Source organism: Lepidochelys olivacea, assembly GCF_965140295.1.
Source record: "Lepidochelys olivacea isolate rLepOli2 genome assembly, chromosome: 6".
Taxonomy (NCBI): Eukaryota; Metazoa; Chordata; order Testudines; family Cheloniidae; genus Lepidochelys; species Lepidochelys olivacea.
Window position 1 is genome coordinate 123,547,768 of NC_140416.1, and position 12,663 is coordinate 123,560,430.

General features: G+C 46.8%; 1 protein-coding gene across 1 annotated transcript in view; it reads left to right on the plus strand.

Moving 5' to 3' along the window:
* The window catches only part of MAP4K5 (mitogen-activated protein kinase kinase kinase kinase 5), an 88,401-nt gene that overhangs the window by 68,061 nt on the left and 7,677 nt on the right, over window positions 1-12,663 (plus strand). The window contains exons 24-28 of the mRNA XM_084630823.1: window positions 5,555-5,615; window positions 7,343-7,472; window positions 7,635-7,693; window positions 10,801-10,904; window positions 12,350-12,527. Of these exons, the coding sequence (XP_084486949.1) occupies window positions 5,555-5,615; window positions 7,343-7,472; window positions 7,635-7,693; window positions 10,801-10,904; window positions 12,350-12,527 (532 nt within the window). The remainder of the gene's footprint in view (window positions 1-5,554; window positions 5,616-7,342; window positions 7,473-7,634; window positions 7,694-10,800; window positions 10,905-12,349; window positions 12,528-12,663) is intronic.

Here is a 12,663-nt window from a genome sequence, read left to right on the forward strand (position 1 = left end):
TGCGAAGATCCGAATTGTGGTACGGCTGGTATCAATCAGCTGGTACCGGTCAGAGTAGCCCTCGACCCGGAGCCTATCCCGGCGCTGGTCTTGTCGAAGGTCACCGTCAAGATCCAGATCAGGCTCCCAGTACCAATATGACCGCAGGCACCGATCGACATCTCGGTACCATTCTACATCTCGCCACCGGTGCATGGCACGATACAGCACCGGGGGGCTCTGCGCCGACACGTTCAGCGCTGCCTTGGCCATCTCGCTCTGCCTCCACATTGTCACGCTCACCAGGTGGCCACCACACCCAGGACCAGGGCGAGGATGGTGCAGGACAGTGGCTGGATGAAGGCCAGGGCCTGGGCCAAGGACCTCCACAGTGGTCTTTTTGGACCCCCTGGGCATACCATCAGGTCCAAGGGGTTCCTTCAGAGGCTTCCCATTCCCTCCCTTCTGCGCCCCAAGTACCGGAGGCTTGTGTGTGTCGTCCCTCCCCGTCTCCCCCCGCCCCCGGAGGTTCTGAGGGGACTGCTCCAGCACCAACACAGGCCCACGCCCCTAGTGTGGTAGACCTTGGGCAACAAGTTCCTCCACATGAGGACCCCAGCCAGGATCCCTTTAGTCCCGGGGGTATCTTCCTCGTCCTCACCTGATGAGGCAGTGGCAGGGACTGTGGTTTCGGGCCCTCCTCCTATGGACCTCCACGCCCACCAGGAGCTGCTCTGCAGGATGGCGTACAATATGACCCTCCAGGTAGAGGAGGTGGTAGAGATAGAGGACCCGGTTGTCGACATTCTGTCCGTGGAGGCACCGTCCAGGGTGGCCCTCCCAGTCATACGGACTATACAGGCCAATGCCAAGACAATCTGGCAATCGCCAGCCTCTATTCCATCTATGGCTACGGGGGTGGAAAGAAAGTACTTTGTCCTCTCAAAGGAGTATGAGTAACTCTACACGCACCCCCAACCATGTTCCCTCGTTGTGGCTTTGGTCATCGAGAAGGAACGGCACAGTCAACAGGCCCCGGCACCCAAATCAAAGGATGCTAGACGCCTAGACTTGTTTGGGTGCAAGGTGTACTCAGCCGGAGGCTTGCAGCTCAGGGTGGCCAACCAGTAGGCACTCCTGAGCAGATACGATTATAATTCATGGCACTCTATGGAGAAATTCAAAGAGTTGGTTCCACAGGAGTCCAGATTGGAATTTGGGGCTCTAGTGGAGGAGGGCAAGAAGGTGGCCAGAACCTTCCTGCAAGCCTCTCTGGACGTGGCGGACTCGGCAGCTAGGACCCTGGCCTCAGGCATAGCCATGCGCCACATCTCGTGGCTGCAGGTCTCTGGCTTACCACCAGGGTTGCAGCAGACCCTCCAGGACCTATCCTTTGATGGCCAGGGCCTGTTCTCAGACAAAACAGACTCAAGGCTGCAGAGTCTGAAGGACTCGAGAACTATTATGCGCTCTTTGGGAATGCATACCCCAGTAACGCAGAGAAGGCCCTTCAGACCTCAGCCTCAGAGGTCCTACCCTCCCCCTCGGCCAAGGCAGGACTTCTTTAGAAGACGTGGCCGAGGTGGTAGAAGCAGACAAACTGGCCACCAAGCCAGCCAAGGCCAGGGCCCTCGCAAGCCATCGGCTAGGCCTAAGCAGAACTAAGCAAGGTGTGCCCAAGGATGGAGCATCAGTCTCCATTCAGGATCCTTCCCCGCGTTTCCAAGATAGTCTCTCCCATTTCCTTTGTGCGTGGTCTCACATAACATCAGACCATTGGATCCTTCACACGGTGAAAAGGGCTTACTCCCCTCTCTTTGCTTTTCCCCCCACCCTCCTACCCCGTCCCTCTTCAGGGACCCTTCTCACGAGCACCTCCTTCTACAGGAGGTCCAATCATTCCTAGCTGTGGGGGAGATAGAGGAGGTTCCAAAAGAGTCAAGGGACAGAGGTTTTTACTCCCGCTACTTCATAATCTCCAAGGCCAAGGGCAGGCTTCAGCCCATCCTGGACCTACACGGACTCAACAAATTCATGGTAAAGTTGAAGTTCCGTATGGTCTCTCTAGGGACCGTTATTCCTTCCTTAGATCCTGGAGACTGGTACGCCACCCTCGACATGAAGGACGCGTACTTCCACATTGCGATCTACCCAGCGCACAGATGCTTCCTTCGCTTTGTGGTCAATCAACAGCACTTTCAATTCACCGTCCTTCCTTTTGGCCTATCTACAGCTCCCAGGGTGTTTACCAAGTGCATGGCTGTTGTGGCTGCCCTCCCTTCGTCAACAACGGATCCAAGTGTTCCCACACCTTGACGACTGACTTATTCGGGGCTGCTCCAGGGATCAGGTGCAGTCTCATGTCCAGCTCACCATGAACATGGTCAATCTACTGGGCCTCCTGCTCAGTGTCACAAAATCTACTCTGGTACCAACCCAGAGGATAGAAATCATAGGCGCAGTCTTAGACTCAGGCCTAGCCCGAGCACTTCTGCCGGAAGCATGCTTCCAATGCCTGGTGAACATCGTCCACAACCTGCAAAACTTCCCAACCTCGACCATGAAAACATGCCTATGCCTCCTGGGACATATGGCCTCTGGCACGTATGTTACCATGCACGCCAGGCTGCGGCTACGTCCATTCCAAGCCTGGCTATCAACAGTATACCGCCCAGGTCGGGACAGCTTGAGCACAGTGGTTACCGTCCCATCAGGGATATTAGCCTCCCTAGACTGGTGGCTGGACCCCAAATCAGTGTGCAAGGGGGTGCCATTTCACGCCCCGCAGCCCTCAGTGTCCCTAGTCACGGATGCGTCATCCCTGGTATGGGGAGCCCATCTCGGGGTCCTCCGTAGACGGGCTATGGTCGGCAGGAGAGTTATCCCTGCACATCAACATACGGGAACTCAGAGCTGTGCACCTGGTGTGTCAGGCATTCCAAGAGCGCATTCAAGGCCATTGTGTTGCAGTCCTCACAGACAACACAACGGCCATGTTTTACATTAACAAGCAAGGGGGAGCCCTGTCATCCCCCCTCAGTCAGGAGGCCACTCGTCTGTGGGAATTCTGTATAGCCCACTCAATCCATCTGGTGGCATCGTTTTCTCCCAGGAGTCCAGAACACCTTAGCGGACTACTTCAGCAGATCATTTCAGACTCACGAGTGGTCGGTTCGCCCGGACATCATCCACTCTGTCTTCCTGAAGTGGGGCTTTCCCCTGATAGACCTATTCGCCTCTCGCGAGAATCGGAAATGCCAAGTGTTCTGCTCTCTACAAGGACGCTCTCTGGGTTCCCTGTCAGATGCCTTCCCCATACAGTGGAAGGATCACCTGTGCTACGCCTTCCCTCCATTCCCGCTAGTCCACAGGGTCCTGCTCAAGCTGCGCAGGGACAGGGCCCATCTGATTTTGGTCACCCCGGTGTGGCCCAGGCAGCATTGGTATACCACTCTCCTAGAGCTGTCGGTGGACACTCCAATTCCACTCCCTCTGTGGCCAGACCTGATCACTCAGGACTACAGACGACTCTGTCATCCCGACCTGCAATCTCTCCACCTCACAGCGTGGATGCTGCATGGCTAACTCAATCTGAGCTGTGCTGCTCTTGCTTGGTACAGCAGGTCCTTTTGGGTAGCAGGAAGCCCTCTACCAGGTCCACATACTTAGCCAAGTGGAAGCGTTTTTCCTGCTGGTGCGCTCAGAGTCATACAGCCCCGCTAGAGGTGTCAGTACCTATCATCTTGGACTACCTCCTGTCCTTAAAACAGCAGGGCTTGGCAATATCATCCATCAGAGTGCACCTGGCAGCTATTTCAGCTTTCCACCCTGGTGAACACTGGTGTTCGGTCTTCTCCAATCCCATGGTCAGCAGATTTCTCAAGGGGTTGGAGCTCCTGTTCCCACAAATTCGACAACCAGCCCCTACGTGGGATCTTAACCTGGTCCTCCCCAAACTCATGGCTGCCCCATTCGAACCAATGGCCACCTGCTTGCTCCTGTACCTTTCCTGGAAGACAGCCTTCCTCGTAGCTATCACTTCGGCGAGGCATGTGTCTGAACTCAGGCTACTCACATCGGAACCACCGTATACGGTGTTCCATAAGGACAAAGTACAGCTGCGACCCCACCTGGCCTTCCTCCCTAAGGTGGTGTCTGCCTTCCATCTCAACCAGGACATCTTCCTCCCCGTCTTCTACCCAAAGCCGCACGCCTCTCAACAGGAACAGGTGCATTCTCTGGACGTTCGCAGGGCCCTCCCCTTCTACATCGAGTGAACGAAACCTTTCACGAAAACGTCGCAGCTGTTTGTTGCTGTGGCAGACCAGACGAAGGGCCTTCTGGTCTCCTCCCAGCGCATCTCGTCCTGGATCACATAATGCATCCGTGCAAGTTATGACTTGGCTGGTGTCCCAACTACGCACCTTACTGCCCACTCCACGTGGGCTCAGGCTTGATCTTCTACTTTCCTGGCACACGTACCCATACAGGAGATATGTAGGGCAGCGACTTGGTCATCGGTGCATACCTTCACCACCCACTATGCAATAATTCAGGAGTCCGGGGTGATGCTGCATTTGGTTCAGCGGTCCTTCACTCCGCGACATCTCACTCCGACCCCACCGCCTAAGTAAGGCTTCGGAGTCACCTAATTGGAATCGATATGAGCAAGCACGCAAAGAAAAGACGGTTACTCACCTTTGTCAGTGTTGTTCTTCGAGATGTGTTGCTTATATCCATTCCAAACCCGCCCTCCTTCCCCTCTGTCGGAGTAGCTGGCAAGAAGGAACTGAGGGGGCGCTGAGTCGGCTGGGGCATATACCCGGTGCCATGAAGGCGCCACTCCACCGAGTGTTGCTGGGGTAAAAAAATCTTCCGACGGTCGTGCACGTGGCGCGCACACACCTAATTGGAATCGATATGAGCAACACCTCTCGAAGAACAACAGTTACAAAGGTGAGTAACCGTCTTTTCCGTGGGGGCAGTATGAGAGAAGGCACAAAGCGGCAATCTGGCCAGATGATTTGGGGGCGCTGGGCAAGCAGAAGGATATGAGAGGAAGAGTATGTAGGATCTGATGGTAAGAATGAGGAACTTGAAGTCGATAGAGTCAGAACAGAGGGAAGGCTTTCTCGGGTTAGTGGATACAAGAACATGCTTAAAAGCACAGGGGGCGGCAAGACAGAGTAGGAAATGAGAATGAAAAGAAACACGGAAGGGTGGAGGGGAGCTACAAGGATAGAGGCAGGTATTGGAAGTGGGATCTCTGAATCAGCCACATTAAAGGAGGAGAATTAAAGACGGAAGCCCCTCATTGAGTGCTGGTCGTGTAACAGTGCGGGAAACTGTTCTAGAAAGACAGGGGAAGGGATACAGCTAGGATACAGAAGAATGAACCTGACATGGAGAAAGTCAGCATCATCGTAAGACTTCATCAAGAGTCAATTTAGCAGGGCATGAACAGGGCCCAAGGAAATGGATTGAGGGACCCAGCATTATTAACTCATGTATATTTATTTTTTAATTCAGTTTCTCTCTGTTACATAGAAATATTTTCTTCTTCTTCTTCGTTTAGTTATTTCCCCGAAAATGTACCTGGCTGTATGTTATCAATAATACTTTAATGTCATTGTCAGGTATGTATATGTTTTTTTAAAAAAAAAGCCACTGTAAATAATGGGGAAAATACACAAAACGTTCACTTGTTAAAGGATATTTTCCTGTGTGCTCCATGCAGATCGGTAACATTATTCTGAATAAGAGAATAATGTGCTGTTTCCTGTATTTCTGTTTCCCTTTTTCATATAGGAAGTTTTACTTTAAGAATGCTTTACACAAGAAATTTTCATAGATTGTAGGGCTGGAAGCTTATAAAATCAAACTTGTAAAGACTAGGTTAAATGCACCCGTCGCCTCCCACTGTTTTCTCCCTGAAAGGTTAGGTGTTTGATGATACAATATTGTTCTGAGTAATGCCAAGGGCCCAGTTTGAGCAGGAGAAGGATATTGAATTTTTCCTGCTTTTGGTCTCTGAGATTGCAGTGCCAAGTTCAGGACAGTGTTCCGCTATTAAAATAACTATCAAGCCAACATTCAGCTTTACTGGGGAGGGATGAAAAGGGCTTCTAAGAATTGAGCTGCAATGTCTAATCATTCCCCTGATGCATTGCAGTTTGGTGCCATCTTTAATGGCTCTGAACTTCCCGGTCATCCTCGGTATACATCCTACTTACTCAGAAAATAGATACAATTGAGGACAAGAAGAGTTCTGAGTTAAGGAGGAATGACCTACATGCATGTGCGCATGTAAATAATAATGAATTTGTCATTCTTCTCTATTATATTCATCCTTCAAGTGTAGATGATTTGAAACAAGGGGTTTTCCCTCCTGTCCTGACAAAAGAGAATTCTGCATCTGGAACAGCTGCCCAAGGTCGATCTTAATTTTGAGTGCAGACGGATTGCAGGATCAGGCCTTTAGACATAGGATTCTGTGTGTAATCCAAGTCACATGATGATACGAAGATAGTCCAGGATGGGTTTCCTGAAGGCTGGTGGCACATAGGTTCCAAGGGCCAGAGAGGTCCACTCTGATCATCTAGTCTGACCTCCTTTGTGACACAGTTCATAGCACTTCCCCAAAAGAATTCCTAGAGCAGATCTTTTAGGAAAACATCCCATCTTGATTTTAAAATTGCCAGTGACACAGAATCCACCATGACCCTTAGTAAATTGTTCCAGTGGTTAATTACCCTCACTGTTAAAAATGTATTTCCAGTCTAAATTTGTCTAGCTTTAACTTCCAGCCATTGGTCCACGCTATACCCTTCTCTGCTAGATTGAAGAGCCCATTATCAAATATTTGTTCCCCTTGTGAATTAATGCTTCTACTGCCAGGCCCGGGAGGAAGCTTATATAGGCCATAAAAGTTTTTTCAAGATTGTTTAGCTGTATGCATTGTGTTTGAGTGATTGCAGGTATCTGTACATAGATCAATATAAATTTGGTATGTTAATATTAATAATTTATATTTAAATATATTCATATAAATTTAATGAAAGTGTAGTGGCCTGATACAGTCACATCAGTGCCTTGATGTAGTATCACAGAACAACCTAGAATTTAGTGTACATTTGTTTTACACATTTTCTTAAATGTTCTTATTAGACCTGATCTGTAACAGTTGAATTATGTCCCCACTTGATGCACTGTCATTTTTAATCATGATTTGTTTCTCCTTACATTTTGGCTTGGCTTCTATTTTTGACATGTCTTTGGATCGCCTTTTTAGAAGGTAATTATCACAATGTATTTTTACCATAAATTACCTCTAGCTAATCTGCGTATGTACGATACAAACCAGTTTTCTGTCTTACAGGAAAAACATTTCAGCTCTACTCCCATAACCTAATAGCTTTGTTTGAACAAGCCAAAAAAACGGGATTTGCTGCTCATATGCAGACTCATAGGTTCCCTGACAAAATATTACCAAGGTACAAAAATATCTTTATTTTCTAGACAATTCTGAAAAATGAACACAATTTCTAAACTAGTTTATCCTTTATGCTTCTGATATGTCTGTGTGAATCAGTAACATAAAAGGCTTTCAGTATCCGTCACTGATGTGTGGTGTTAAACTTACTCTGTTATTCCAGGAAGTTTGCCTTAACAACAAAGATTCCTGATACAAAAGGATGCCACAAATGCTGCATAGGTGAGTGAACATTCAGTGTACTGTTTTTTTTTTTCCCTTGGTTTTGATCATTGGAACAGAGTGGTTCGCACTCAGATTTATTTTTAATTATACATAAACATAGTAAAAATCTGGGTCCTGGATAGCTCAGGAGATTGGTGATGAATTACTGAGCTTTACCATCTTCTTATGTGACCTCTCTTGACTGGAGCTTTGCAACCCTTGTAGTCCATTTGGTACGATCCTCTGCTAATCTTTGTGGATGAATAGTCCTTTTGATCCAGCCAGGATACAACATCCATCCATCCAAGATCTTTTTTTTTCTGTCGACTGTTCTTCTACCATCAGCTTTCTCATCCAGTGCCCACAAACATGCATCACCCGCTGAACCCCTTAAAATGTACCCTGCGAATCTAGCTTTACCTTACCACACGTGAAATACTGGCCCCAGTGCAGTGAAGAGAAGTTTTGCGGTTAACTTCAATGGGGCCAGTATGTCACCCGAAATCACCAGTCAGTTTGGCCTAGGTCGGTGGTTCCACGGTCACTATCACCTGTGGGATGGGCAGAGGCCTGTATTTTATAATGTGGTGATCTGTCTCAGTCAAGTGGACAAGTGTCCCTGTCAGTAACCACTGTCGCTGACTGACACTTCTTGTTAAGCCTCACTAAAGAGGCCAAAGACTGGTCATGAAAGATGAAATATCCTCTGACCCTAGGAAGGTGGCACATTCTGGTCAAGGTTGTGGCATAGGGCATCATGGGTTGAAGATGGAAAACTAGCAAACACAATGGTAAAGGACCAGTTATTAATTGTAAGGGGGAGGGGGTGTAGTTCAACTTATTAAAAATCACTTTGAGCTGTATTTGACAAGCAAGCTTGCAACCCTTGTGTGTGCTGCTTAAACATCTATATTTTTTTAAATCTTGGAGTAAATTTTTCCAAAGGGACTTGTGCACTTAAGAGCTTGAGTCATTGAAAATCCGTGGAACTTAAGAATTGTAAAAACGTTGTTGTCTTAAAATATCCCCTCCCTCACGCAGACACGTGGAGTTCAAACTATGGCTCTTATCTTCCCAAGATTGATACTGCCTGCTAGGGATTGATTTCACCTACTGTTCGGCACCCTCTGCCCTTTCTGGAGAAGGAATGTTTTAAAATGTATTTAGGGGAGAACTCGGCTCTACAAAGTGGCTCAAGCCAAGGTGACAAGCCAAAGTCACCTGCACATGTGCAACAGGACTGGGGCTCTGTTGTAAGCCAGTGTTTGCAGGTGGCCTGATATCACAGTAACTGGCTGACTCAAGGTGACATGTTGTGGCCATTGAACCCAAATATGACTGAGAGTTTGAGTGCCACTCTTGGCAGCTTTCTGAGAATGTGTGTTGTGCACATTCACTGCTCTTTTCCCTGATTCTCCAGGGAAGATTTTTACCCTGAGAGCAAAGTTTCTGGTTTAAGAGCCAATATTTGAAAGTGCTTTAAAATCCACATGCGTATTCTGATTGTACTTGGTAAGTAATTGTCCAGGGAAATAGCCTTCATTAGCAGGAAGAGAAGAGTCATCTAGTAAACAAGTTTAATATAACAGAACCTCATTTATACGACCCTCAGTTATCCTGCTCTCCACATTAACCTAACAACCAGGACTCCAGGGCCAGAAGCGGGCGATCTCACCTGTGAACACTAGATGGCGATGCAGCATTTCATGTTCCCATTCTCTGGAATAGCTGGATTTTTGATTATCTTATCTGGCCCCTCTCCCAATTAGATCAGATAAACAGGATTCTGCTGTAATACCTAGAGTAACACCGACAGACCCCGGTGGTCGGCGGGTGGGATTGAACCGAGGACCTCTGGAACTTAGTGGATGAGCCTCTACCACAGTATTCTCAAACTTTTGTACTGGTGACCCTTTTCACATAGCAAGCCTCTGAGTGCGACCCCCCCCCTTATAAATTTAAAACACTTTTTAATATATTGAACACTATTATAAATGCTGGATGCAAATGTTTGGGGTGGAGGCTGACAGCTCGCGACCCCCCACGTAATAACCTCATGTCCCCCGAGGGGTCCCAACCCCCAGTTTGAGAACCTCTGCTCTGCCACATGAGCTAAAAGCCAACTGGCTGTTAAATAAGGCTGTAGAGCAGAATCATTTTATCTCTCTTCCTCTAAGTGATCTCGATGCCACTGGATGGAACAGAACACCACACCCAGGAGGTGTGTGGATTACACTAGCTCTTGGATAGCATTTTTCATGAGTAGCTCTCAGAGCATTTCAGTCTCTAATGTATTTATCCTCATAGCACCCTGTGAGGTGGGGAAGTGCTGCTATTCCCATTGTACAGATGGGGATCTGAGGCACAGACTAGCTCAGGTCATCAGTACCTGGTTCCTGAACAATGGGACTGTGTGATCAAAGAAAAGAAAGGAGCTGTGGCCGTTGTTGATGTCAGCATGATGAAGGGGGTTGCTAAGCATCAGGAAAAGCATCCGTAATAGAGAACCCTATTATGAGGATGACATTGACTAGCAGCGCAAGGATTACAGCACTGACTAATGTGGGGGTTCTCTGTCATTGTGTATGTACAGTGCATAACATAATGGGCCCTGGTCTTAGGTGGGGCCTCTAAGGTGCTGCAGTAACACAAACAAAGAATAATGCTGGGGCAATGAGGAATTTTGCAAGAGGAAGAGGTGATTTGGTTGACGTTGGCTCTTTTTTTAATTTGCTGTTCCCATCTTCTTTCTATTTCAACAGGCCCCTGACTCTCTTTTGCTCCTCTTGAAACAAATATTTGTCTAGCACAGGTGTGCTGTTTGCTTCAGTAACATTCCATGAGTTAGTCCACAGGATAGGTTATGTTAATATGTAGGAAAATAGATAATTTTATGTCTAGTTCATTTGGAAGTTAGCACAATAATTAATGGAACAAACATTTTAATACAGCACCAAGTAATAAACCTAAGGTCAAAGAGGTTAGTTTTTTAAATTTTGAATCCTCTGAAAAAATAGCTGTAATTTTCAGTTTTACTTGAAACGTGATTGCTTGTTAAATCCAACCCTATTTGATTTAAATGTGTGGATTGTTCTGGGGTGTTTTTTTTTTTTTTTGTTTACTAGTAAGAAATCCATACACAGGACATAAATACCTTTGTGGAGCATTGCAGTCTGGAATTGTTTTACTTCAGTGGTATGAGCCAATGCAGAAATTCATGTTAATAAAGGTAAGTTTTACCCAGTTACAAGGTATGTCTTTTTCCTGTTGCACGATGTTAATCATTCAACTATTATTAGAAATAGACAAAGCTCTCTGAAAGTGTGTGAACCATTCCAGATTTTTATGATGGAAAGTGCATCCCTTTTTTGTCCTGTTTGAAGATGCTAAGCACTTGAAAATCTGCCCCTGCAAGCTTTTACCAGCTCTAGGGCTGATCCAGTGCCTGAGGGAATCAATGAAAGTCTTTGCATTGATTCACAAGTTGTTGGATCAAACCCAGTGCTAGCAGTAGCAGACCTCCAAAAACCAAGAGCATGAATTATGTGAAATGTTCCATTCTTTTGGGGATATACTCTCCTTGATTGTGAGTAGTAGTTTGAATTACATAGGCAATTGAGAGGAGAATAACTCTCACTAAAAGGGCTGAGACTTAGCATCATAGAATTGGAAGGGACCTTGAGAGGTCATCTAGTCCAGTCCCCTGCACTCAAGGCAGGACTAAGTATTATCTAGGCCATCCCCGACAGGTGTTTGTCCAACCTGGTCTTAAAAATCCCCAATGATGGAGATTCCACAACCTCCCTAGGCAAGTTACTCCAGTGCTTATCCACTCTGACAGGAAGTTTTTCCTAATGTCCAACCTAAACTGCCCTTGCTGCAATTTAAGCCCATTGCTTCTTGTCCTATCCTTGGAGGTTAAGAACAACAATTTTTCTCCCTCCTCCTTGTAACAACCTTTTATGTACTTTTCAGCCTGAAAAAGAGACGACTAAGAGGGGATATGATAGAGGTCAATAAAATCATGATGGTGTGGAGGAAGTGAATAGGAAGTGTTACTTGCTCCTTCATGCAACACAAGAATTGGGGGTCACCAAATGAAATTAATAGGCAGCAGGTTTAAAACAAAAGGAAGTATTTCTTCACACAACGCACAGTCAGCCTGTGGAACTCTTAGCCAGAGGATGTTGTGAAGGTCAAGACTATAACAACATTCAAAAAAGAACCAGATAAATTCATGGAGAATAGGTCCATCAATGATTATTAGCCAGGATAGGCAGGGATGGCCTAGACTCTGTTTGCCGGAAGATGGGGACGGGCGACAGGGGATGGATCACTTGATGATTACCTGTACTGTTCATTCCCTCTGGGGCCCCTGGTATTGGCCACTGTAGCTCACAAAAGCTTATGCTCAAATAAATTGGTTAGTCTCTAGGGTGCCACAAGTCCTCCTGTTCTTTTTGCGGATACAGACTAACACGGCTGCTCCTCTGAAACCTGTCAGAAGACAGGATACTGGGCTAGATGAACCTTTGGTCTGACCCAGTATGGCCGTTCTTAGGTTCTGATGTTCATTAGTATCTCTAATTATCTGTGGATGTCAGTTTTTAGGCTGCCTACCTACATGCTAGATAAAAGTAACCTCTAAACTTGATTTATCTTAATTTTTTTCAGCACTTTGATTTTCCTTTGCCAACCCCCCTGAATGTGTTTGAAATGCTAGTGATACCAGAGCAGGAATACCCCATGGTTTGTGTGGCTGTTAGTAAGGGCACAGAACCAAATCAAGTAGTTCAGTTTGAGACAATCAACTTGAACTCTGCTTCTTCATGGTTTACAGAAATTGGTGCAGGTAAGGTTTTGGGGGTCTAGTGTGTGAACCTTGCATTCTAAGTAACGTGGAAACACTTTCTCTACCAGCTTGATTCCTTCATCTTAGCTCATTTTTGAGGCATGCATACATATCTAGATATAGGCCTTGCAGTGCC